At 42.8% G+C, this 27,824-nt stretch overlaps 1 protein-coding gene across 4 annotated transcripts in view; it reads left to right on the top strand.

Annotated features, from left to right (window-relative positions):
• The window catches only part of FLNB (filamin B), a 446,441-nt gene extending 439,865 nt beyond the window's left edge, over positions 1-6,576 (top strand). For all 4 annotated transcript variants that reach the window (XM_085624763.1, XM_085624762.1, XM_085624761.1 and 1 more), the window contains 2 exons: positions 133-336; positions 5,029-6,576. In XM_085624763.1, the coding sequence (XP_085480889.1) occupies positions 133-336; positions 5,029-5,216 (392 nt within the window). In that variant the 3' untranslated portion in view covers positions 5,217-6,576. The remainder of the gene's footprint in view (positions 1-132; positions 337-5,028) is intronic.
• Positions 6,577-27,824: the final 21,248 nt, after the last annotated feature.

The raw sequence follows: 27,824 nt of genomic DNA, 5'->3' as shown, positions 1-27,824 counted from the left end.
TTGTTGTTATTTGTTTCCATTTCATCTTGTTCATCCACTGTCTATTGATTGTCATCATGATGTTTGACAAGTGTAGAGCATAAGGCCTCTAAGGTGAGACATGTCGTGACTGCTGCCGTTTGTCTGTTGCAGGTCAGCGCCTTGTGAGCACCGGCGGTTCCAATGAAACCTCTACAATCCTGGTGGAATCTGTAACCAGGTCATCGACGCAGACCTCCTACAGTGCAATGCCCAGATACGCGTCTGACGCCAGCAAGGTGACGTCAAAAGGAGCAGGTCTGGCGAAGGCGTACGTGGGACAGAAAAGCACCTTCACCGTGGACTGTAGCAAAGCAGGTGAGAATCACACTTAATGTGGTATTGCATTCCATTTTAAAACACAACTGCAAGTGTTTGATAACATTTCCTTGTTTTTTCATGGCGGTGGCCTTTACCGAAGAGCTCAAGCACAATGACGCAGAATGTATTTCTTTTTTTAATACTTCCTGCGTAATAAAACAATATCTTCAGAAAACTAAAATACATGCACTTTGGCTCTGCAGAAGAATATTTGCTTTTGTTTGTGGTATGGGTTTACATACAAGCTACTGTTGTACGACTTTGTTCGTGCTGTGTGACAGGAGCACATAATTGCCTTTCTTAGAGTTGCCTAAATAACTTAATAAAAAACAATTTCCAATTATCTAGAAAGCCGTGGTGCGCACACAGAGAAACCTTTCAGATAACTACTGACCCGCGTCTCAACTTTCCTGGTGTGCCCTTTTCCCTCCTTTCCGTTTACCTTTCCCAAAACTGAAATGGTTTGAACCTTTGCTTTGGTTGGAGTTATGCTGATTTTGTTAGGAAAGGAACTGCCCTCCATTATCTCCTCAGGAGCTCATTTGTTCCCTACACCCCCTTTACAGTTTGGCATTTGGTAGCACATGATGTTTGTCAGCGGTCAAAGAGTGGACAAAGGTCAGCTTTCCAGTAATGGCCAGATGACTTTTGATTTAAAAAAACAAAAACCGTCATCTACACAACTCCCTCTACGTGACTCAATATACGCATTCGCTATAGAATCTATAGCATTTGTTTTAAGATTGCATATGTGCAAGTGTTGGCAGGGCGTGCATTACTAGTTAAGATAGTTCAGTATCGGCTGCGTGTCCACTTTGTGGATAGTAACGCTCCAGTTCGTAACCAGCACATATCGATGTATAAGGTAGTGCTGGAAGGCACTGTAGTATAGGCTAACCTTGTATCCCTAGGCGGTGTTCTGGATTTTCTGGTCCCAGACCCCAAGAGCTCAAAGGAGGTAACAGGACACCAGGGCTCTTGGCCGGTTGGAGAGGTCCTGTCCTGGTGGTTGAACCCCCCCCGACATCCCCCATGGACTAAGAAGAAGAAGCTAGTCAACTAACTCGAACTACAACATTACATTCATGATACAAACATTACAAGATGGAGTAACCTTATTGCTTTATCTTTAAAGGGTACAGTGTATGAACACCCACTAATGAATTAAAGCCCCAGAGCTGGTTCTAAACTAATGTAAATCTGTAAACCTCTTCACCAGAAGTATTGCAGTCCTCAGAGGAAACTTATCAGAAACACTGCAGCAAGAAGCTGGTACAGGGCTCCAGTTGAACAAAGCGTTTTCCATGTTGCAAGTAAGACTGTACCGGATCATGTTCTCTTTCATAAGTCCCAAGTGTGTGTGCCTTTCCAGCACAGCCGAACAGACGCTCCCCAAGGATCAGCATAGGTCCACAGTGCAGACACTAAATGACAGCCCATGCTAAGTGTGAACACCCAGTCTTGTGTTTTTAATGAACAAGTCTTTTCTGAATGTGCCCGCATGGTGGAAGCATCAAGGGAGTATCACTGCTGCTGCTCAGACTCCAGGTTTCACACCTGGTACCTCCAGCCTGTGTGGCAGATCCATGCACTCCACATTATTCCACACACAGGGACGTCCGTACTCTGCATGCTCTATACGTTGTAGCTAGAACCTCTAGACTCCATACATTGTACATGTAGAACAATTCTCGTTTAACCATAGACAGGTGTCATAGCATGTAAATTTCCCAAGACCCTTACCCCAAAATACTGTTGAGCTCCTAACCTCCAACCAGGGCCAAAATGATTCTGATCTTCTAAGTTGCCCGCTACCTGGTACGAAAGAGGAATCCCACTGTCCCATTCACTAGTCCTGGTGAATCTTGCGCTCAATTAGAAAGGAACCAAATCTCCCCAAAGACTACAATCTATTTTCCATTTTTCAAAATCATATAGAGAAGCAGGTAATTGAGTAAACGTTTTTCAGAACATGGAAATCACCCCCGTATTCTGCTGTCTTCAGGCCCTGTGAGTCATTCTCAAATATAGCTAAGGTGAAATATTTCTTCTTCACTTTCTACTAAGTCTGGTTCTTATCTACTCCTACCAGAACTGAGCTTTGCATATATGTTACCAATTCCAGCATCATTACTCCCTTTTGAAAAATATGAACCAGAGATTTGTAATTTTTTTAAATTTCTTTATAGTTCGCAGTATACAGATATTCAACATCAGATAGAAGTATATGCAAAATAGCAGTTCCATGGGAGAAATGATTCCATGTTTTTTCCGGAAATACCGTAAATATTGCTGCTTCGTCTTTACATGTTTGTAGATTTATATAGCACTTAAAGAGAGCGTCAAGTATTAATAGTCCAAAGAAAGTGAAAATAATTTAAGAAATATAAAAATGCATGGTTTGGAACTTAGCTATAAAAATAGACATTTTGTTAGCAGTATTGAGATGAGTACTTCACTTCAGACAAATGTATGCATAAAGATAAAGTCAGATAAGTACAGTGAACATTTGTGATACAGTTCAGAAATATATATAAAAAAGCTTCGGTGATCTAAGATGAAACTCCTATTGTGCCAGGATACTGCCATTTTACTTGCAAGCCAATGGCAAGCCAACAAGACAGCTGCTTTACCCACCCTCTGGTCACATCAGGTAGACCCCAGCACAAGTTCCAGACATCAGGCCCACACTGTAGCCAAACCTGAATTCCTCCTTTCCCCATGTCCACATTCCCAGTTTCTCTCCAGGTACATTTCCACAGCAGGCGTCCCTGCAAATCAACTAACACACCCTTCAAAATTAACCCATGCCCCCATAGTCTTGCAAAAACAGGTACTACACACAACCAAGGCCCCAAATCTTTCAATGGATAGCAATCCATGGAAATACTCCTAAAGGCTGACGTATTACAAGGATCTCATACAGATTGTCCGTGAACTAATGCATTAATTGAGTAATTGTTTACACTAACATATGCATAGAACCGACCCCTTCAGCTCTACTGTTAGCATCTCTAAGACACTGCCTGGTCAACCTGCTACCGCTCCTGGATGTTGGTCTCCCACCGACACTAACTATATACTAGCAGCTATGCATAATACCACTACTTATCAAGCCCATAAAAGAACCTCGGTGTCTACCTCCAAAAAGGCACCACCATCACTCTGACAAATCGAAAACGTTTAAGTTGCTACTTTCTCCATGTAAAAAAGCAAAAATATTTTTTTAAGCAAATAAGTTTGCCACACAATTCAAAGACATTTGCAGTCGAAAATGGATCAAGAAAAATACTGGAAACACTTACAACCGATTCTATTTCATTGAAATTCTAGCCTAGGACCTGATATTTGGACAGATCTTTGTGGTATAATTCATAACTATTTTCCATCCGTTAGGATTTTGTCTTAAGTTTAAGACTTGAGACAAACTTGAGACAAACTTAAGACAGACTTAAGACAAAATCCTAACTTAAGTCTGTCTTAAGTCTTTCTTAAGTTTGTCTTAAGACAAATTTAAGACAAAATCCTAACTTCTGTGAATACCAAAAGTAGTAAGTTTAGGATTTTGTCTTAAGTTAGTTCTCTGAATTGGGCCCCTAGACTTATCTATTCTAGAAGCAATGACCACCAGCCTCATAAACGTCTTCGTTTACATCATATTACCATTTGAAGCTCAAACATAAGGTTATCACTCTTGTTCCAAAATGTATTCTGGCCCTTTTTCCTACCCTACTGCTTAGCCGGCCCTGTATTGATTGCTATCATAGGTTAACAGTTTATGCATAGTGCATGAGTCTTTGCATGGCTTCAACCTTGACTACTTTACAAAGATCTTCCAGCCCATTTAACTTTGATTCCTTCAGCTTTCTACCAGTTTCCTAACTATCAAAATCATCATGTGAAGACCACAATACGCCCAAAACCCAGACCCCCAAAATCCCTGACTTGGAGCCTAAAACTTCTTGATGCCGAAACCCTGATATTTCACAGTGAAGTACATACTCCTTTTTTATCTACTGTGTAAAGTTTAGACTCAGTCTAAAACCCCAGTGACCCCCCTCCCTCCTTCCAACCCTCAGGCCAGCAGACTGAATACACAGTTCACCCCACAGATGGATCCCTTGCCAAACAGCTGCCTATATCCCCTTGTACACAAACTAGAGCCATCGGCCGCTTACCATTGCTTTTTGTCAGTCTTTCTCAAGGCTTCACCAACATAAAACACAAGTGCACAAGGACGTGTGGAAGAGTGGTCAGGCTTCCCAATGACTATCTAATAACCATTTGTCGGTCCCATATGCAACTTTTGGTATGTTTCTTCTTTTTGTGCCACCCGCTGATCATCCTGAAGCAGTTAAATAGCACAGAATCATGGCGCTAAAGCTTAAACCTGAATCACTCAGATCCTCACACTCTACACCGAGCAGATCATCTTGTGTCTATGGAATTTAAACCTCAATCTGATTATTATTTATCAAAGGTTCCGCATGAAAACGTTCATGTATACCTTCTGATGCAAACCTTGTACCAGCTGCATAATGTAAGAGATTAGCATGTATGACTATATTTTGATTTTACCACTGAGAATATTGTGCACTTTATTCAGAAATTAAATACATAGATTGCAATGTTGCAGCTGCTTTAGCAAAACTTTTTCCAGCTAACCAACAATTTATTTGTGTATTATAGGTTCAAACATGTTGTTGGTCGGTGTTCACGGTCCCACAATTCCCTGTGAGGAAGTATCGGTGAAGCATCTTGGGAACAAGCAGTACAACGTGACGTATGTAGTGAAAGAGAAAGGAGACTACGTTCTGGCAGTGAAATGGGGCGAGCAGCACATTCCTGGGAGCCCGTTCCACGTTTCGGTTCCTTAAATACCTCCTGTGTACATATATTTCATATCTATAACTCAGATTTGTATAAAGTACTATGTTGTTCATTTCCATCAGAGAATTGAAAAGCAATGAAAGCAATAGTTGTGAAACATTGGGGCAGTGGTGAAACTTTGCAATGGTAGCACAAGCGTTCCCATTTGTTGAATGGAAAACACTGTCCCTTTCTTGTCAAAATGGCCGTACTTTACCCTCCTACAAAGTAAATGGAGGTTGTACAAGCAGTCAGCGCACACTGGCATTTCCAAGAATACAATTTGGCCAATGGTAAAGTATTGGTTGCTTGTAATTTTATATTTTTTTAAAGAAATGGTTTAAATTTTATGAGTTTTAAATGTCTATATTTTAATGTAAATCTGTCCACAATATTTTTGTCCTGTGTTGTACCTGTCAATATCATCAATTGATCTCTCAGCAAATTTAACCTCAAAATCACATGTATTACTAATGACACTAATTTCTATTTTGGAAGTTAAAGTCCTAGCAGAAGTAATTAAAACTGGAATTTGTCTGTTGTATTTAACAATTGAGTACAAATAAACTACTGATAATTGTTCCTTTTCTCTATGGGCTTGCTATCAGTTATGACTGAACGCTCTCCTCCATTCTAAGTTCTCATTAGGAAATTGCGGTACTCTAACATGTACGTTGCTGTACATGATGTACCTCGTCATTCATTCTACACGATAAAAAAGCCTTTTTACCACTGTCAAAACACTAATGCGCTTGGTGCCGTTCTCTGGAAACTGTGTTTACATTTTCGGGGAGGTGAAACTGTCCGATTTCAGGTCTTTGTATGTTTATTTCGACTTTTATGCCGCTGATTGTGAAGTTTAAATTCCGCTTTTGTATACTGTTCCTTATGAGGTCATTTTTTCTTCTGAATGCAATGTTTCAGTTGTATTCTTATAGAGCGTATACTGTAAGAGCACCTGTAAAGTTCCATATGTCACTATCTAACTCGAAACAAGTAGACAATTTTGAAGGGTTTATACATTTTGAGTACTTGGAGTTACGCATGTGCACTTATACGCTCTGGTGATATCTGAAGAATCCAGAAAATAAATGCACAAGTGTTTGGAAATGCCAAATGAATGTATGTGTTTTAATAAGGTTTTAAAAATAGCCAATGATTTTTCTCTCTAAAGTGGTTTTATGATCATGCAAATGTCATTAGCAATAAATACTTTTCTAGCTTTATTTTGGAGGCAATTCTGTAAAGGTATGTCTATTTGGAAAGGAGTACTACTTGTTGCCTTTAATTAAGCTTTGTGCCTTTCTGTGAAATACTCGACTACGTTGCAAGTAGAAAGCTAAAAAATAAACTGGAAACAAATGCAAAGAATAACGTGTGATAGTCTCATTCAGATTTTTAGATGGTTTTTTTACATGAAAAATCTCAAAGGGATGCTTCCAAGCAGGAACTACTCTTGTATAAGCAATGTTGGTCATGTTCCGGAGTATTGCTGATTTAATAACTGGCTAGCATATACTTACTGATGGGTATTATAAAGAGTATATAATAATTTACAACTGTGCAGGCATGTTGGTGAAATCCAGCCATAAGGAACCAAACAGAATTGATCAGGTATTTGCAACTTCAATTGATATCTTTCATAAATGTTACCTGCCGCGGCTCATGCAGGTAAGAGCGGTGGGGGGGGGGGGGGAGGGGGATTTAAACGGACGATGATGAGGGAAAATTAAATAAATGTAAAATTTTTCCTCATCGTCATCTGATGAAATCCTCACACCCCACCACACCAGGCCCCACCACCTAACCGCTATTAACTGCACGGCTACCGTGTGGTGCCATGTCCTAATAACAATTTATTTTAGCAGTACTCCAAGATTTGGCTTATAACCAATGGCCGGAGTTCTCAGACGTTTTTGAACAAATCGACCCAGACACAGACCTGTCACCTCTTGTGGTTCACTGCCCTTCTCCTTGGCAGGGTTGAATAGAATTTGTAATATCTCTTAAGAAACACATTTTGAAAAGAAATAGTCACGCTGAGTACATGGAATCTACAGCAGCCAAAATCAGGCTGTTTGAGTTTACAGTTTTTTGTGCGTAATAGTACATCAGCATATTGTCCTTAGAAGGCACACATAGAAAGTGATGACCTAAAGAGCAAGAGCTGAAAGGTCATATGTAACATAACGATTCATTAACAAAATATGCTATAAACAGAAGACGTGTTCATGATATATTTTGTGAGTATCCTTAACATGTTAGTGACCTTTTATTAGATCAAAGTAATGGGGTGGTCCAGGGGTGGCTCCTCCGCTAAGGCGTAGGAGTGTCACCCCACTAAGCAGGTCAAAAAGGAAAAAACTAAATGATACTAGCAAATTGTTATTATCATTTTATTTTTCCGCTGTTGCTCAGCTGGGTTGGGGCGGGGCTGAGCTCTCACAGAGAAGTTGGAGGAGGAGTGGTTCGCACTCTCTGAAGTGCGCATGCCGGTTTGGCCAGCCATCTCGGGCCGGCCAAACCGTCATGCGCACTTTGCATGTTCTCCACCCAGGCTGCATTACTGCCTGGATGGAGAACATGCCCAGACTCCTTGTCCCCTTCTGAGCGCCGAACCATGGCGCTCAGACTAGTTGTGATTGGCTTAGGGGAGCCTAGTAGCCTGGGTGCTTCATAGCAGCTCATGTAACTTATGCTCCAGTCTTTCCTCCTCCTTTTTCGTGGTATGCACTGTTGGGGCAGGAATGTCCCCTGCATGGTATACATGGACGCGCTTATAGACCCTTGGCTTGCCCTTTCCTCTTGCAACGTTTCTACCCCGGTGGGACAGGAGTCCCGGGGCCGATAGACTCTCTTCCTTCTTCAGGGACCTGTAATCGCTCACCTGTGATCAGTAAGGGGACTACAAATCCCACAAGCCCCGGCGCTGCTGTACCACCTGAGGGGGAGGCGAGACCAACGCGCTATAAAGCGCCGCCTCTCCCCCCGCAGCGCGGGACACGCGCGGGCGGCGCCTAGGCTAAGCCCGGGCCAAGGGCGGGCCCGTCCTTACCCGTCAGTGACCGGTTGAGGCCGGGCTGGGCCCTTTCTCTTGGCCCTTGGATCCGGTGGTTAGTTTGGACGTTGTAAGGAGTTACAAATCTATTCTGTATTATTTGTGGGGTATTTGTTTATTTAAATACGGGTTTCCTAGGTGGCAAGTAATTTATTGATATGAGTAAGAGGAAGGCTGAGGGAAGGATGGTGGGGACTCTTGACGATTATTTAACTAGGGCAGAAGCAGCAATCAATCAGAAGATATTAGCCGTGGAGCGAAGGCTATCCCTGGAACCAGCCCTAATATTACCCTGTGCACAGCCATTTGTTGTACAGGATAACATGAACAATAATCGGGCGGGTAATTGTTCTCCGACGGGACCTTTATGCTTAACATCTAGGTCTGGGATTACAGACCCCTCTTTAATTGTAAGTAGCCCCTCTAGCCCAGCTATGGTAACCACACGGGGGAAACAAAAAGTTACTGGAGCCAAAGCTAGCGAACCGCCCTGTAAGAAAAGGAAAGGACGAGGTTCTAGTAAGAAAAGTGCTCCTAAGGCTGCTTCCGGTAACATAGGGGCTCAATTCCATGGGAACCCTATTGCCCCTGTAGGCACCTCACCATCGCAACCTATGGCCCAGCATAACTTTGAGCTATTATGTTCTCTACTTAGGGAACAGTTAGTATCCCTTATACAACCCGTCCTGGAAAAGTTAGATTCTGTGGTGTTAAGGCTTAACTGCATTGAAGCAAGCTTGATAAATAAACAATCTTTAGCCGCATCATTACTCGACTCGAAACCCAAGATAGTAGCTAGCTACACTGGTGAAGGGGCTATTAATAGACATTATGCCTCAAGACCTCAAGCAGATAACCCTCATGATCCCTTAGTGATCAGGGAACTCCCAAATCGGTCTATGGTCCCTCCCAATATTGGTAGTAGGCCGTCGACCGAACAGCAGTCAATGGGGAATAGGTTAAGGTCTGTTGCCCAAGTTATAGAGGGCCCTGATGCGATATCAAGTTTACATCTTCCCCTGGAAGCCACACCCTATACAGGTATTCTAGCTAACGTTCCAACACTTCCAGAAGGATCTAGGGAGCACTGGTCTAATCTTAAAAACAAAGCCCTGTACTGTCTTGGGAATAAATTTGGGGCCAGTAAAACATTGTTTGAGGAATTTAAAATGGTTAGGCGGGTGAATTGGGTTGGTCATTCCCAAAAGTCATTGGCAGGGGATTGTGTGGTACTGAGCTTTAGGTCCCCGCTACTGGTAAAACATATATTAGATATGGCCTCCCATTATGCTCCCACCCCCAATGAGATTATGATTCTACCCCTAGGTTATTTTTATAGACCAGCAAGGGCCATGTTCAACAGACAGCACTGCGCCCCGCACAGTGCTCCCCAGCAGGGTCTGCAGCCTATTATGACACATAATCGATTTTCCGCCATATCTACCTTGGAGGATAACGACTGACTGAGGGATAGCATTGTCCTCTCTCGGCCTGTGGTAATAGGGGGTCTAGTACCATCATGTCGGGAGTTACTTGTTCAAGTAAATCCAATGGCCCAAGGAGAGGAATAACTTTTATGCCCTACATATGAAGGTTTACCCCGTGTCTGTCCTGTTTCCCCTTCTAACCTGGCTAATCAGGTGGTAAATACAAAAATTGGTTGCCACAATGTTACGATCTCCTCTTGGAATGTAGCCGGGTTACAATCCAGGTTGGCTGTACCCGATTGGGTGGTTTTTGTCAACCAGGTAGATATATGGTGCTTTCAGGAGACCTGGGCGGTAGATCCTATATTTCTTGTAGGGTTTTTGAATTACTTTAAACCAGCCGTTAAGGGCCCTAGAGGTAGACCAGTGGGAGGCCTGACTACAGTAGTGGAAGTTCCGATCGATAACCCTGATAACCTGGTCATCAGGGTTACCTCCACAAGGGGTCTTAACATCTTTATCATAAATATCTATGTGAGGGGTCTTCCAAGAGGTAAGTGTTCCCCGACAGTTTTTCTTCTGGAGCAATTTCCTAGCACTGAGCCCATAGATGGCCACAGGGTGGTGGCAGGTGATTTTAACACCTGTTTTCAGCCTTTGGGCGATGATGACGGGAAACTGTCTAAGGTTGAGGACTCCGTGTGGGGAATCCCTCAGTTGGAACTAAAACCCATAAGGAAATGGACCCAAGCATCCTTACACGTGAAGGGACTGTGCCTTGAAAAGGGTTTGAGGGCTGCTAATGGCAGAACGAAATCGGACAGGTCTGGGAAGATGACTTTCGACAATGGCAGAAGTGGGAGTAGAATAGATTATATTCTGGTTAATCGGGAGTTGTGGCCGGCTATCATAGATATGGTGGTGACTGATAGGTTAGAAAGTGACCACAACCCCCTGACGTTGTCTTTATCTGATAGTAGTTTTATTGGTTCCCCCATCGATGATGCTAGTATTGTGCAAGCGCAAGTTATGCTAACTAATGACCAGAGAAGGGTTCGTTGGCCAAAGATAGCTTCTAATGTGAATACAAGGGCTGCTATTGGGAATTTGGTTAGTATAGCCATGCATAAACTGACCAGATGTGAGTCCGAGGAGGGGATTAAGTGTATTATCCCGAGTATCCATAGTGAATTATTTGTGGGGCTTAATTCTCTCTTCATTAAAAGCATTGATGTTAATGGTAAAACTAAACTCCTGAGGGAAAATTCCTGGTACGATGTAAGCTGTAGACAGACCCATAAAGCTTTGTTAACAGCTATTAAATCTAGGTTACCAGTAACCATTAGGAGTTGTAGAGTTGCATACAAAACTGCTCAAACAAAAGCAAAGAAAAACTGGGATGAAACTCGTTGGAGGGAGCTATATGAGGCGTGTGAGGGTAGAAATATGTGCAAATTTTGGCACCTCCTTAAATGGGGCAGGTACCCGCAGGATATGACCTCGACTACTCATGTTGAACCCGAACAGTGGGTTAGCTTTTTTGAAAACCAGTTTAAGTCTAGGGACAGGTTAGAAGCAGTAACTTGGTCATTTAGTGGTGAAGAAGTTCTACAGTTTGCTCCCAGTGAGGTAAAGGCAATTTTGAAATCTCTTCCGAGTGGTAAAGCTCCGGGACCTGATTGTATTCCAGCAGATTTATTTAACCAGGAGCAGGACCTATGGGTCCCCTATTTAACCATCCTAGCTAATGCCCTGGCCAGTGGAGCATCGGTTCCGGATTCTTGGTTCGGGGCAGAGATATTGCCAATCTATAAGAAAGGTGATCGCTCTGCCCCGGCCAACTATCGCCCGATTAGCCTTATAGATGCAGTTAAAAAAATTATAGCTCGTTTGCTATTGGGTTGTATTCAGAGTTGGATGTCCGAAACTGATATACTAACTCCATTACAGGCGGGTTTTCGGACGCATGTCGGAACCCTCGACCAAGCTTTCAGGTTCATTCTCTTATATTGGAAGTAAGTATATCTTGGGGGTGGCATGCTTTTTGCAGCCTTTGTGGACTTAAGGTCTGCATTCGATTTTGTGCCAAGGCCCAAACTGTGGGAAGTCCTCCGGGAGATGGCTATGCCGCCAGAACTGTTGAGGCTGTTGATTAACCTGCATGAACATATATACACCCAGGTTCGCTGGGGAAAACCAGGGGAGGGGACAACAAGATTTGAGGTGTCCAAAGGGGTAAGACAAGGGTGTGTACTGGCCCCCACCTTGTTTTCCTTGTTCATTAACGGGGTTATAAATTATTTTTTAAACTTCCCGACAGATGCACCCTCCATAGCTGGCATGAAAGTCCCCTTGTTCATGTTCGCGGATTACACTCTTTTAATTTCTAAGACGCGACAGGGGCTACAGTTAGCACTGTCCCGTTTTGAGTTGTTTTGCCGCGAACATGAGCTTGAGGTAAATGTGGGGAAGACCAAGTTTATGGTCCTTCGTGGTGCTAGACCAGTAAAAGCAAGGGTTGAAATGGGAGGACCCACTCTGGAACAGACATCTACTTTCACCTATCTGGGGGTTACTTTTAGTGACAATCTAAGCTGGAAGTCCCAGATTGACCTCTTCACCCTAAAGCATATACAACTAGGTGGAGCCTTGCTCAAAGAACATAGGCATTTCATAACTAAACCTATGGCCCCCCTGATTAAAATTTATGGGTCTAAAATTCTTCCAGCGGTAATGTATGGTGCTGAACTATGGGGGTTTAGCAATTTGGATTCCCTGAGGGTGGCACAAAACAAATTTCTTAGGTCTGCAGTAGGGTTACCACAATCATCCCCACGCATACCTCTCTTATATGACCTAGGTTGTCAGCCTGTTGAGGACATGGTGCGGTATAGGCCTCTGGCGTTTTGGCGGCGCCTGTGGATTACCCCAAAACTGTCCCTGTATGCCAAGGCATTACTAGAAGTTAAAGCTCTAGGGGGCTCTCATAGGATCAGCTGGCTGTCTGAAATTAAATCTATCTTGATTGATATGGGGATGGGTGAGTTATGGACCAACCCCGAGACGGCTGTTTTCCCCCCCGAAAAAGATCTTTAGGGACACCTATTGGCAATGGATTAAAGTTAAGCGTCATGCATCCCTGACTGGTAGTTCTTTGACCATAACATATATGGCTGTCAAGGATGATTCTTTTCTTGAAGAGTATTGGGACATAATAACAAAGCTGCAGGATCGAAAACTTTACCACCAGTTTAGACTCCCTACCGCTACGTTGTTTTACAAAAAGCTGGAATACATCTGGTAGTGATAAATGTCCCCTATGTAAGGATAAGATCGAAACAGTTGATCATTTTCTCTTTGTCTGCCCAGAGTATCTCCAACCAAGATGGTTGTGGTTACGCCCTGTATGCCGTGAACTGGGCGTTAGATCTGCGCAGGCAGCTAGTAGAATATTGAAGTCTGATACATCAAAATGTGTGGTTATTGGTGTGGCTAAATTTATTAGTTGGGCATGGCTCCTACGGTACCGGAGGATTAGTCCCTAATTATCTGGCCCCTAAATAATGCTGAGACAAACGTGGTATAGGCTTTACTTGATTTTAAGGTCAAGGCAGGAGGATTTCTACTACTTCTTTTATTATAACCAATTTTATCAACTGTCAAGTCGTTTACAAAATTGTATATTTAATATTTTCTTATTACTAATTTTAGTATGTTAATTATTTTTTTGTCTTAATAAGTTTATTGTGTTAAACTATATTCTTACTATTTTTAATTAATTTTATATTATGAAATGTTTGTGTGTCTTTTATGATGAAATATTCGCATTAAAGACTTTTTTGACTTGGTATACATACATGAACCACTTACCAGGATTACCCAACTGCAAGTAATTCTTGTATTCTCACTTTCTTTTGACACAGCATCCATGAAATCAAGCATACATGCTGAGACTTAGGCCTGAAATTGAGCATGAGTCCAAAAGCGTACCCCTTAACTCACACAAAACTACAATCTGATTCCCTGGGACATGTACAATGAGTGGTGATGACCGCATACTGTTTTTGAATCTATAGTGTTAGTACAGGCCTCTTTCACTGTTCCAAGCAAGAGCGCAATACCTACAGGCCTGATCATATAAAGTCCTTGTTTTTAATGCTCAGATCCATGTGCATCTGTTGAGTGGGTGGTGTTTGTATGGTACCTGCCAGCATGGCTCCATGCTGTTTGTCGGTATATGGTTTAGCCAGTGGCATACATTTCGAATTGGCACTATTTTTGACATGGCACACTGATACAGCCTCCTTATACAGTGGAAGTGTATTGCCTGCATCTGCATTCCTAACTGCACAATGTAGCTCCAGACACAGAAGTGTAGTGGGGAATGAGACCGGGCTGCCTTTAAAAATTACATTTGATATATTAGCAGGAGAATGTCGATTAGATCTTATGGAGCACTGTCATTTGGGCGATGGTTGGGGAATGGGGAGTGAGTCAGCAGATCCAATTGTGTAGGAAGGTTAGTTTCTAGGCAGGGTCTGGGCCTTTTTCTTTTCCCTGAGCAGCCCATCCAGGAATGCTGATGACAGCTAGATGCAAGGCACCATCCAAAACCAGCTCATGAATGATTGAGAATAGAAACACATCCCCTGTTTGGAAACTATGTGTAAAAGTGGGCCACAAACCTTCCCACTTTGTTCTGTTTACAAGCTGCTTCATTGGCCAAGGGCAGAGGTACTCCACATAGAACTCAAAAGGCTGCTGTGATGCAGGGCTGGTATGACTGACGTTTTGCTGTGGAGAAGCTGTGAAACCTGGTAACCTGCCTTCCTGTTAATAGGTGACAAGGGAGTTCCATGTCCCACAGGACCCATCTGCCCAAAGAGGAGAAGCCCTGTCACTGAGTCTGTGGAGTGGAGTTTCCCATTAAAAGCAGTTTGCTAAGGGTGTGTGTCTGGAGCTGATCTTTGTGAATTCAAGGGTCTCATGACCTCTCTACCTGATCAAGAAAAAAGTTCATAAGTGTCGATCCACCAGAGCATCCTTTCCACCGGGAAAAATAGAGGATGTGTGTTCTACCTGAAGACCTCGCTTACGCACCATAGACTGGAGGAAAAGGATTGCCCAACATGAGCACTGGAACTAGCATTTGGTGTATCTTCCCTGAGTTCCTGCAGTCTTCACCAGCTGATTCAGAGAATAAATGGAGAATAAATGGTTGGGCTGCTGAAACGAGCTCTTGTGATTGTGAACACTACTGTTTGCCCTGTTCAGACAACAGCTGCGCACTTGCTCTGAGAGGTTTCTAGTATGTGCCATGATCGGGCAAACAAGAATGCCTGAGAGACATTTTCTTTGACTTTGAACGGGCTAAACAAACTTTAGTGGGACTTTGAGGTATAACTGAAACATATAAGACCTGCTCAATCCAGGATATTGGACCAACCTCAGGGTGACAGATCACAGGAAACCTGCCCTACTTTACAATAGTAAGTCTGGACCTGCGCTTAAGTCTAACAATTTTTTTGTCTCTGTATAGTGAAGCCATGTAGATCTCGTATTGTGCATCTTATTCATGCTACTTCTTGTTATGGAGTGTTAGAAATGGGGATCTCTAGTTGGCAGGTGGTTATCCTGTCCAAGTAGAGACCCTTCTTCCTAGTCAGGATAAGGGAGTTACACTTCTGAAATAACCCTTGCTCACCCCCTTGGTAGCTTGGCATGAGCAGTCAGGCTTATGTCAGAGGCAGTGTGTAAAGCATTTGCACATAAAAAACAGTAATACAGTGAGAACAAAACAAAAGGACACCACACCAGTTTTAGAAAACTAGCCAATATTTATCTGTGTAAAATAAGACCAAAATGATAAGAATCCAGCTTACAGTTATTCAAAAATACTCATAAAGCAAAAATAGACTTTAAAAACAGTTCCTTACAGTCAATAGATCTGTCCAGGACTATCACGGCCTTGTGAACACACAAATCCAACAGTTCTGGCTGACTGTGGTGTTGCGGGCCAGCTACCATGCCGGGAAGACCTGCAAACAGTACCTTTAGAAATGGAGGGCATCGGTGACCTTGCGGTGAGGTCCAAAGAGCTGGCATCAGCAGGCTGCAGTTCCGGAGGTCTGTGCAGGAGTCGTCGGGCCCTTGAAGTCACACGCATTTGCAGATCGAACTCCATGCGGTTGAAGGCCGGGGTGCCGGCAGGGCTGCGGTGCGAAGTGCAGAGGTGTGGCGTGCAGTGCCCTCAGGTCACGGTGCAGGTAGCAGCTCAATGGCAGTCATCCAGTGGCGTCAGTGAGACCAGGGCTGTGGTACGAAGTAGGCCGGTCCTGGTCGCCTTGCTCGCCACGGTGCTGGAAGGTCAAGGTACAGGCAGCAGCGTCGTCATCGTTGAAGCGCTGTTGTCGGGTGATGAACTGGAGTCCATGGCGCTGTCGTCGGTGGGCCCAGACTGTGGGGTGGGAAGGGGCGGTGTGTCGTGTAAATTACGGCTGGTGCCCCAAACCACAGAAATGTGTTCTCCATGAGCGGTGTCGGCAGGTCACGGTGCAGGCAGCTGTGTCGGTGACAGTGGTGTGCAGCGAGGATGTGCAGATTGTGGTGCCCACAGGTCACAGTGCAAGCAGCTGCTCTTTGGCAGCGGCGAACAGTGTGGTCGGTGAGACCAGGGTTGCGATGCGAAGTGCTGCAGTGCCCTCTGCTGTGCCTTCAGGTCGTGGAGCTGGCAGCAGCGTTGGGGATGGTGTTGTGTTGCTGTTTTCCTATGTGGCAGCTGAGACACCCAGTTCCAGAAGCTGTTACCCAGAGGATCTTGAAGTATTTGTTGTTCCTGAGACTTCTTGAACAGGGAACACGCTCTACCTCAAGCCCTTGGAGACACTCAAGATGGGGTTGCAGAAAGTTCAGTTCAGTCCTTTCTTTGCCCAAAATAGAAGCAGCTACTGCAGGCCAACACAGCAAAGCATACAGCAAAGAGGTAATCTCTCCTCACAGCTTCTCCAGAACTTCTTCTTGGAATGTTCCTTGATCCAAAAGCATTCTAAAATCCTGATGTCTGAGCCCCAATGGACAGTATTTCACTATCAGGAAATGTAACAACCACCAGTACATGTCCTACCTTTCCCTCACTGCACCCTGCCCACAGGGGTACCTTGGGACTACCTTAGGGGTGTCTTATCTGTGTGAAAAGGGAAGGTTAGGGCCTGGCAAGTAGGTGCACTTGTCAGGTCGACATAGCAGTAGAAACTGCATGCAGACACTGCAGTGGTAGGTCTGAGAACCCTTTGAAAGGCTGCTGGTGCGGGTCGCACAATCAGTGCTGCAGGCGCACTAGCAGCATTTGACTTAAAGGCCCTGGGCACACACAGTGCACTGTACTAGGGACTTAGGAGTAAATCAAATAAGCCAATCATGGAAACACCAATCCATAAACACAATTTACAGTAGGATCAGTTGCACTTCAGTACTTATCAGCAGCCCTAAAGTGCGCAGAAACACTATACCAGCAAAAACAAGATCCAGAGTACCACAAAAAACAGGAGGTCAGAAGCCAAAAGACAGGGGAAACATGCCAGGTCTAACATGCAGGGAATTACATTTTGACGTGATTAAAGTGCATCCCTTTTTCATAAAAGAAAAGGACTGGGCTGGGCATTCTCTATTTATGCCTATTGTTTGACTGATTGAGCTCTGAATCTCTTACTCTTGCACCTTGCACTTGCTAACCTGAGAGTCAAGAGTGAAGGTATATTTGACCCAATTTGCCTTGCGATAGTAGGACAGACACAATGACACCAGTGGCAAATGCCCCCAATCATCATGGTTGAGACCCAATAACCCCTACTTGCCATTTGGCCCTCCAAATAAGTTCTCTCATGCGCTAATTTAGCGCTCAACACTCATCTCGCTCCCCTAGGGCCCCTCACCCAATTTTGCTTTCAGATCACCTCCAACTAAAATCTTAGGTGATAAATCGTCAATCATCACCAGGGCAATCTTACCAGTAAGCTATTCTTAATTTGAGCCGGTGGTTTCCCGGTGCTCAGCACTCAATTGTCAACACCGGCGCTTGTGACAGTATGCCACAAGTTAGCGCTGTCTCGCTAATTTAGAGAAGACCACAACAACAGTTAATTACTAATTCAATATACATTATGATTTATGAATGACTATTACCTGCCTTCCAAGCTAACCTTGTAGCTTTGGGGGCCTGAAATAGTACGAATTGTCACACTTGTATGAGTGTGATGGTTTGTAGTTGTGATGGTACTATCACTGACAGCATTGCATGGGCAATGAGTGGTGCAAGCTGCAGTGGCCTCTTGTTGAGAACCCTTGCACTTTTTGCTTTACAAATTAAGCACTGCCAGTAAGGCAAGGTTTTCCAGCACTCTCTCTTTGGGTATTATATACATTTTTTACAGTCATCATGCTCTTGTGCTGCACTACGCTACGCCACGCCTCTGGATATTGGTATCCTGAACCCCCAGCACTAATACAGAACCCTGCAGATTGTTAAATATCGACATTTACAGGCACTGGTTTACCCTTAGGCTCCCTTTCTACAGGCACATTCACAGTCACATGACTCTCCTTCAGCTCATCAGTGAGCACCAACGTCACCTGCAGCAGACAGAAGTCCAAACTATCCATGAAGCACTGTCAGTCCCAATCTTGTGCCTTTGCTCCCAAGCCCGCCACTTTCCAGGTGGACAGTTCATCTCGGAACCTATTCCACAGTCAGTGCACTTGATGCAATGATCACCCTACAGGCTGGAGCCCCCGATGGAGATAAAGGTGGACCTACTGCTTGTGACTGAGTGACCACCTCTCATGGTGGGATGAAGCCCACACTCCTTCAGCTTCTGCAGGGTGGAAAGGTGGCATACTTCATCTCTCTTCTTTCCCCAACAGTCCTCCACTGTGTTAGTGATTTACTCTGCTCTCCACGGAGAAGTTCTTTGAGAAAAACAGGAAGCATTAATCACGCGTCTCACCTGTCTAGCCGCCTGGCCTTTCCTGAGCCCTTTCATCAGATGGATTAAACTGGTCTAGGTCACTGCTTCCAAGTGTCTTCTCACCAAATCCGTCTCCAGTTTTTACTTTTGCTTTTCCCAAAGCAGAACCATGATTGGTCCTTGGTGGCTGTCACTGGGCCGGTGAGCGGGGCAGAACATTTGTCAATATCATGGTGCACAGTTCAGTGACTTTGGGTGAAAGGTGGAAGCTTCCACTCTGGTACTTGTAATTTTCTTTTTTACCTTATTAATGAATGCCTCGAGCTACAGAAAGCGAAGAGAACACCTGGACTGGGGGAGCTACCTGTGCTCAACACAAGACACCTCAAGATAAATACAATATTTTATTGAGGTGAGTCAGGGCGAAGTGTAGATAGGCACTTTATAACACAAAGAGGAATAACATCTAAAGTTGTGTCTGAGAAGGGGGTCTTTTTGTGAAACACATGTCTCACTGCCAAGACAGTGGCAGTCTTCACTTTCGAGCTAACAGTTCTGTGCTTACTAGAAATATTGAACACCTACTTATACTTTTAGAATAGTGATCTGTGCATTAGCATCGATCAGAAATTAATAAAGGTATCACCTCAAAATAGCTAAAAGAAATCAACTCTCCATAGAGAGGAGTCTCGGGCAGAGGAGAAATCCAGCAGCAAGACCACCAGATGGGTGAAGGTAAAGTAGAGGTGTGGTGTCTAACTAGGAACACTCGTTATTATAACTTTCTAATACATGTATCAATCTTCAAAGACGTCTTCACTCGATGTCCAATCAGAACAGCTAGTAAAGTGGTGTTGTCAGTCATACGATGCATCTTCTTCCGATTTCCACAGTCTGCAGTCTCGTCATCTGGACTGATACATTCTTCGAGCATAATTAGAACATTGGAATGTTGGAAGCTCCATTGAAAACAATGGAGCGCTCTGGGCTTATAATGGCTGGTATAAGCCCGGAGCACCAACATTCCAATGTGTCTTTGTTCACAGCTCTGGCTGTGAACAAAGACTTCAGGGAGCCTGAGGGGATTTCAATCCCCTCGCGCTCCCTGAAGGCTTTGTTTTGTTAGAACATTCTGCCCTCTAGTGGCAGAATGTTCTAATAGCCTTATAGCCCTTCGTAGCAGGGCTATACCGGCTTTTAGAACATTGGAATGTTGGGAGCTCCATTGAAAACAATGGAGTGCTCCGGGCTGATAATGGCTGGTATAAGCCCGGAGCACCAACATTCCAATGTGTCTTTGTTCACAGCTCTGACTGTGAACAAGGACTTCAGGGAGCCTGAGGGGATTTCAATCCCCTCGCGCTCCCTGAAGGCTTTGTTTAATTTGTTAGAACATTCTGCCCTCTAGTGGCAGAATGTTCTAATAGCCTTATAGCCCTTCGTAGCAGGGCTATACCGGCAATTAAAGTCCCGCTGCTTTGTTAAAGTCCCTCGCCTTCGGCTCGGGCCTTTAACGCTGCAGCGGGCCTTTAATAGCCGGTATAGCCCGCTACGGCGGGCTATAAGGCTATATTGTTACACGAGGGAAGGTTCCCATGAGAACCCTCTTACCTAAGCTAAAGATGCACTAGGAGTTTCCGCGCAGAAACAAAGGCTAGTCAGCAAATATGAAAACATATATCAAGTTAATTTGAAGCAACATTTGTAAGTCTACATCACCATTTGTTCTTTACAGTTTCAATGAGTCTATTATTCTTAGTTGAAATGATCTAACTTGGGGTGAGAGGAACTAAAGGAACATAATATTAAAGACAGCACATTTCTAAAATGACATCAACGTTAGGCTGTTACACAGAATACTATACTATGAGTAAATGTCAAAAAGAAAGCCTCGGCCCTAGTCACTGCACGGGCTTAAGTATAGTTGCTTGGTGCACATTTTTGAAAAACATACAATCATTAATGAAGCATTTCTAATAATATTCTTCACTTCTACCTTTGTCTCTCTGCAATATATTTTTGGTTTTATTTATTTATTAATTCTACTAAGGTACATTCACACCATTTTGTGAGTAAATTCGAAAGCGAGCATTTCATTCACATTTAACACGTTCTAAATTGTATTTCTAATATGATAAAATATGTCGATTTCTAAATAGGTGATCATTTCTCCCACCTATAACAACAAAATCGAAACTACAAGTTACAAAATGAGAAGTGCTATTGGCCAAAAATGTGCTACACATAAAAGATACACGTGCCAGCTGTGCACATGATTCTTTAGTGGAAATTGCTTTTATTCCCAACATATGGAAAATAAACGCTTACTGTTCCTAACTGTTTCAAACTTGGTGCACGTCGGCGTGTGATTTTTACACAACTATGATCTCTTCTACTATCCACCGAACCCCTGAGCCAGACTGCCTCAGAATGCAGGGAAGAGAGGTGGGCAGTTGGCAGTGTTTAGTTTGAGCCGGTATTTGCCAGTGGGGGGCACCAGCACTCATTTTATTTGCCAGTGGGGGCCACCAGCACTCATTTTTGGGGTCCGGCACTTATTTTTCCTCATCAAACATTTCCCCGAGAGAAAAAGAGGGAAAAAGCGCAAACGGGAAAAAAAAGAGGAAGCGAAAAATGGAAAACATTCATTAAGGGAGAAAGCAGGAATCTGCAAGAGTAAGATAATGCGGCAGGGAGTGCTGGCTGGATTCAGGATTACGCAGCCTTGGTTATTGGTGCACCGACATTTAGTAGCGCCAACCGTGAGATTCTAAGCAGTGCTTTGGGCACCTGCACTCTTTATTTTCCAAATTAAGCACTGGCAATTGGACATAATCAATGTTGCTTGATCAACAGTCGGTGTCCATAAACACAAAGATTCCCATACATATAGGCACATCTGCACACAGGCATGCATGTATGAGCACTCGGGCACAGACGCATAAAACACACATTAAATCATGAATGCACACACATACACACGTGCACAGAATATATTGATTTTCAAATGTAGAGGAGAGGCTAAACACAGGTATCCATGTGCACATTCACAAAGCCACACATGCACTTAGACACATAAGCACATGTGAACACGTTGGCAATCATGTACACATACAAACACACCTACAATCAGTTGGACACATACGAAATATGAACACGAACAACACACATACAGGCACACATAAAAGCTCAGGCTATACGTGCATGCAGTCAGAAACACATACACACACACAGGTGCATGGACAATATAGAAAGATCAATGAATGCATGAGTGTGAGTGGATTTATGAATGATTAGTTGCATGCATTCTTGTAGATAAATGGATGCTCGGATGGTGTAGAATATAGATGATTTATGAGTGTCAAGTTGATAGAAAAATGAGTACGTGTAAATAGACAAACGGGGAGATGAATAGGGTTACCACCCATCCATAATTCACTCTAATGTCGGTTGTCCATAATAGAGGTTTCAACAGATGGCATTTGGTCTGTAGTTTTAGCCTTTGTGTTAAAAGATAAATGTTAATTCACTGTGGAGATGGCTCAGCTGAATCACAAGGGAGGGGGTCTCTTGTGCAGTGATACCGAGGAAAGGGCGGACAGCTAAACAAGAAACGCCTTCTTGCCAGGGTGCTGCTGCCTGTAAGCAATGTAAATGTGTGCAACTGGTTAATCTGCCGCTTGGGAGCTGGTATAGGCATTAATTCACGGAGCCACTTTAAGCTTCCTGAAGACAAAGATGTATTCTTTTAAAGAGGTATTGCAAGGGTGTTCTGCACTGTGGAGTGCATGCTTTAATGGGCACTTATAAAACTGCTCGAATTGGGCACAATATGCATATTAATAAAATCTACACCTTGGAAGCATTTTTTGTCTTTAACCTACATTTATTTTCACATTTTGTGGTAGCCTATCTTATACTGTGTGTCATAGAGGTGATCGAATTAACAAATTAACAGGAACAGCGAACCAGGGGGCTGGCTCAGAGATTTTAGCTGATGTAAAAGCCGAGCTCTGAAAATGTTTGCTATGTAAATCATACAACATGAAATATGATAGTCTCTTTAAAATTAAAAAAATATATATTTCTTTAACATGTGGAATTTTTTACATGAATGTGTCGTATTATAGCACTGCACTGAGAAGTAATTTTATTAAAAGTGATAGTTTTTAAACGTGAACTAAGAGGCAACATAGTTTTCATGTAAGCCCTGAACTGACCCAAAGTTTTATAGAGCAATATTTTAGTCTATTGAATCAAACACATTAGGTTTTTTGTATAACCAGTATTCTGAACTCCTGTGCTTTCATACTGGATAGTTAAGAAAAAGAGTTTTGGTGAAAGAAAATATTTGCCGTGGATGATACAGTATAAGCGGGGAAGATGCAATTTATCAAGGGTTTCTGGTTTCACTTCGTACAAATCAGCTACTAAATAGATATCACTGTGTCTCTTCTTATGCTAAGGCTTTGTTTTTACCTCTTTGTGCATGTTTCTCAAGTTTTCATATAGGGTAAACTCGAACCAAAAGTAGTAGCGTGCTTTACATGAGCACCAGTTACATTACAAAAAGTCACCATCTATTGTTTCTAGGCACGGGGAGATTAAGTGATTTGCCCAAAATCACAGAAGCTGACGCTGAGACTCAAACTTGGTTCCTCAGTACCAAAGTCGGCAGCTCTAGCCATAATGCCACATCCAGATTACAGGGAGGTAGACAGGCAGAAGTCACATGAAAGCTTGGCTCGCTATGGACTCTAAGTTCGAACAGGACATTGAGCTGAGCCAGAGCCAGGCTTCAGACTCTAGCCTTGCTCAAGCTTTCAGTGGCTCGCCCACCTCTAGTTCGCAATGCAAATTTAAAATAATGACTTACATTTTCAAAGCGCTTTCTGTGATGGGTAGGGACCTCCTAGCCCCACAAATATACAAGTCATTACTCCCTGCTGTACCAAACAGGATTCAATTCTATGGGCCTCCGGTTGCACACATATACTTCTGCAGCGATCACATTAACTAACAGAGATGTTGTAACATAAAATAGTGCATTTACCACCGATTAGTTTAATTTGCATATATTTTTCATTAAAAGTGTACATCATTTTATATGCAGTTATCTGATGGTGAAAGATCAGCAAAATGGTCAGAGAATATTTTGTTCTTTTTTGCTACTCCTTTGATTCCGCCTCCAAGCTCACTAAATCCGTTCCCATTGCACTCAGGATCACAGTACCCACACTTTTTAAAATGACCTTTGACCGCTGCATTGAATAGCTGGGTAAAGTCTAAGAAAGCCAGTGATATCAGCATATGGTGTCCTGCCTTCCATTACCTTCACTATGTACCTTTTTATTTTCAGCTATTGTGTCAAATTAACCTGTGATCTCAACTTACTTAACACAGTGTAGTATTCATCTGATACAGTTGTAAAAAAACCACTGTCCTCTGGTGGTAAAGGGGATTGAGAAAAAATATATAATCTAGCCAGTGGCTTAATTGCACTATGCGTGACCAGGAAACCTGGGTTCAAATCACGGCTTAGCCGCTTAACTAAATTGTGTGATCTAAATCAAATCAAGTTACTAATTTCTTGATAGTGACATTTGGGAGCACTTTCAAGCAATTCAGTTCAAGATAGATCCTGTACAATACCCTCACTTATATAGGCTTTCAAGGCCTGCAATGTTCCACTATCCAGAAAAATAGTATTGCCATGATGTAAGGGACACCAGCCAATTGGTTCAATTTGTTCGCTCATGCCTTTGTTAGAAGGGAGTGTTAATAAGTGTTTTAAAGTTCATGTTTAGAAAATTGCAATTCAAATAAATGTCAATGCAATGTGGTGATCTAATGTGATAAATTGAAACACTTCCATATGTTAAAGAAACGCTTTCTACATTTTAAAGTCATTGTCATGTTCTTATATTTTGGTTGCTGTGTAATTTGAATCCAAACATCTTGAAAGTTCTGCATTTTCTTTGCCAATTAATAAAGACCCAGGCACTGGTTCAGAATTGGCTCAGCTGCAGAGACATTTTAAGACATTGACATGGTAGGCAACTGCCAAGGGTCCAACCTTCCATGGGGCCCGGCCCCTGCCTGCCTTCCACAAGCACTCTCAGTAGACCATTGCACTGGCAGTTTGCCAGGGTGGGTGGGTGCTTCATATTCAATCACTTCACAGTGCCTCTTCTGTTTCAGGACTCTCTGCTGAGACTACTCTCCAGGTACGCAATACTTTTTAATACTCATGGAGGGCCTATCTTGTCTGGTTTTAGAAATGATGCCGCCTTGTTCTTCTCTTTCTAATTTGTCCGATTCTTAGCAATGACGCTTTGAATCACTTCCTGCGGATCTCCCATCTGATCTCAACTTCACCCTGTTCTCCAATTCTCTGTCTGGTGCTCCCGGTTTTGAGATAAATGTAGAGTTCCTCATGCACACTCTAATTCAGCAGTTGGGACTTCTTGGTGCTGTAGGACTGCAGAGAAGTTGTGAGTACCACGCATCCTGACATGAGGTGTGAGACTATCACCCACACCGTCTGTGCTGCCTCATTATGTTTTTTAGGTTTGGCATCTTGTGGAGGGTGAAGTGAGGCAGATGTTCTTGTTCAACTTGCCTAGACTAGAAGAAGTTGTTTCCCAAACTGTTAGAAACATAATCAAAATTGTGCTGTACTTTCTCTCCAAGAAAGATTGGGTAGATATGGGTAGGGGTGATGCCCTTGAGACAGTGCAAAAGGGCATCAATTTACTATTGAACAAGGACATAATGAGAGGCAATCTCATATAGAGCACCGTGAATAAACAGTACAATTAAAAATAGTAAATAAATGCATGTAGTGTAGCGGATCCTCCTTGGATGTGTCCTTAAAATTGACCTTTTGTACTGAAATTTTACAGTCCTGCACTGTTTGCTTCCATGTCAGTTCGTCATCCTAGAAGTGTAAGTAAATGGACAGTTCATTCATCTATTCATGATTTGGATTTATGGTTATGTTATATAATGGGTAAGCTCCTGGGATTCACGCACAACCAGACAGCAGCCTATTTAGTTTTTCAAGATGACAACCTGTCAGGTGGTTACACCCCAAAAAATCACCAGAATATGAGAAGTAATTGTAGGAATGGCAGGTTGTGCCAAGTGTATGTGCTTAAATTCCTGGAATAAATGTCCTAATATCCAGATATGCGATAGGTTTTTCTTAGTTCTTTGTTTATTTGAAGCCAAATAAAAGAAACAAAGCACAGCCGTCACGTGTTTCGCCCGTAGGGCTGGCACACCAAGGGCTTTTTCAAGACTGATTAGCACACCATGAACATATCATAATGTTGATAAACCATACAGAACATACATATAGTAATCATAATTGTGTAAAGACATATTGAACAATATAGGTATCAATAATGGGATCATGATATGATCCAGAGAATAATCATAAACTAATGAAGCAAAGAGAAAGCAAAAATGAATAAATAAAAGCACATTAGATTGTGTTAAAGAAAACATAAGAAAGGGTAGAGCAAGAGAAGGGAAAACAGAAAAGAAAAGAAAAAAGGAGTTATCACCAACTTTGTTTGTCTGTACTGTATAAAGAATAAGTAGATTGTCATTCTACTGAAATGTAACTTGATAAGAGTTTCTTATTGTTGACACATGTTTGGAAGATCCAATAAAGATTCTCTCACACCAAAGTCAGTTTCGTAACACTACATCAGATAGTTGTAACAATACACACAAGGAGGTATTTTATGATTACATTTATGATTACGTTTTATCATCCTAGAGTGCCCCAATATGGTTTTCCAGATTAAGCGACAGGAGGATTACACCCGTGTCCGAAAGTCATAGGAGGAAAGTTGACAAGTTCCACGGTGTTACATAGTCAATAGAAACACAAGGAGAATCAGATTTGTAATGCTGCATTGAATTAGTATGCTTTGTGATAAGGACCAGTTAAACCACAGAAAAACAACACCCGTTCTCGAAGATCATGGAGGGAAAGGAGCAAGGTCCATGTTGGGACAGGGCTGAGTGACTGTGGGCGTGTGTACAAGGTCACAGGAAATACTCACCAATAATCTTAAATATGTCCAATCTGTTTAAAGTAACGGAAAAGAAAAAAGCAAGAGTGGGAATAGAGAAGTAGAGATATAGCACGAGGTTATAAACATAATAAGAAACATGGTTATGTGTCTATGGAGCCGTACTATCGGCGAGAATTCGTAATAGAAGGGTGCATTGGTGCTGAGAATCTCTAGCAAAATACATCTGAAATCTACCGTCTATGGGGCCGTAATAAAGGTGAGAACTCGTAGCAGAAGGGTACATCTAAGGTATCTCTAAAGTCTTACTGAAATAGGCAATTAATATATGTGCAGTCTCTACAACAAATGACGGACAGGGCCTGTGGTCAAGAGTCATAGGGCAGAATATTAATATCTAAGTAGGGTTTTGGATTCACTTACGGTTGTCCTGTAAATGTATTTGAACTAATTAACAAAGTGCGCAAAGAGATTCCCTGGGGTGAGATGGTGATAATCTTGTGAGCTCCATCTCTTTCCAGCCTTTATAGGTTGGAAAACAAAGAACAGACTCGACGACGCGAAAGGAGCCGAAAAACAGTAGGACCGGTGACAGTGTATTGATGCAAAGGAGTAAAGGTGTTATTCTGTGAAAACGCGCGCCCACATTTTGGAACTGGCTGGGTGTTGCAGTATTGCAATGGTCCAAGTAAGAATGGGGATAGCAATATTACATAGTTCAAGGTCTTAGTCATTTTGGAACATTCTATGGAAATAAAATGGTGCAGTGGTCCAATTATGCGTCCGATGGGAAGAAGGTGAGAAACGGAAGCATGTGAGAGGGAAAAATGTGCCTACACATGCGAGTCAGTACACATTATGAAGAAAATGGAAGGGGGATGTTTCAAAAGTACAACAATCTGCTGTGTCATAGGTGAATTTCCACCAAAAGTGTCACCCTCAGGCATTTCACTCTTGTGCATAATGCTGACATATCCATGGTGGCAATATAAAGTCAAACACACTTCCATCAGTACCCTCTGCATGGAAACTCTTTGTAATGTCACAGATGAGCCTGTGCAGAGCCTCATGGACCCAAACATCCATTAGCACAGGCAATTTCTGTCCTGACTCCCACTTA

The sequence above is a fragment of the Triturus cristatus genome, chromosome 9, assembly GCF_964204655.1.
Source record: "Triturus cristatus chromosome 9, aTriCri1.1, whole genome shotgun sequence".
Taxonomy (NCBI): domain Eukaryota; kingdom Metazoa; phylum Chordata; class Amphibia; order Caudata; family Salamandridae; genus Triturus; species Triturus cristatus.
Note: the sequence above shows the minus strand (reverse complement) of the source record. Positions and strands in the feature narration are given on the sequence as shown.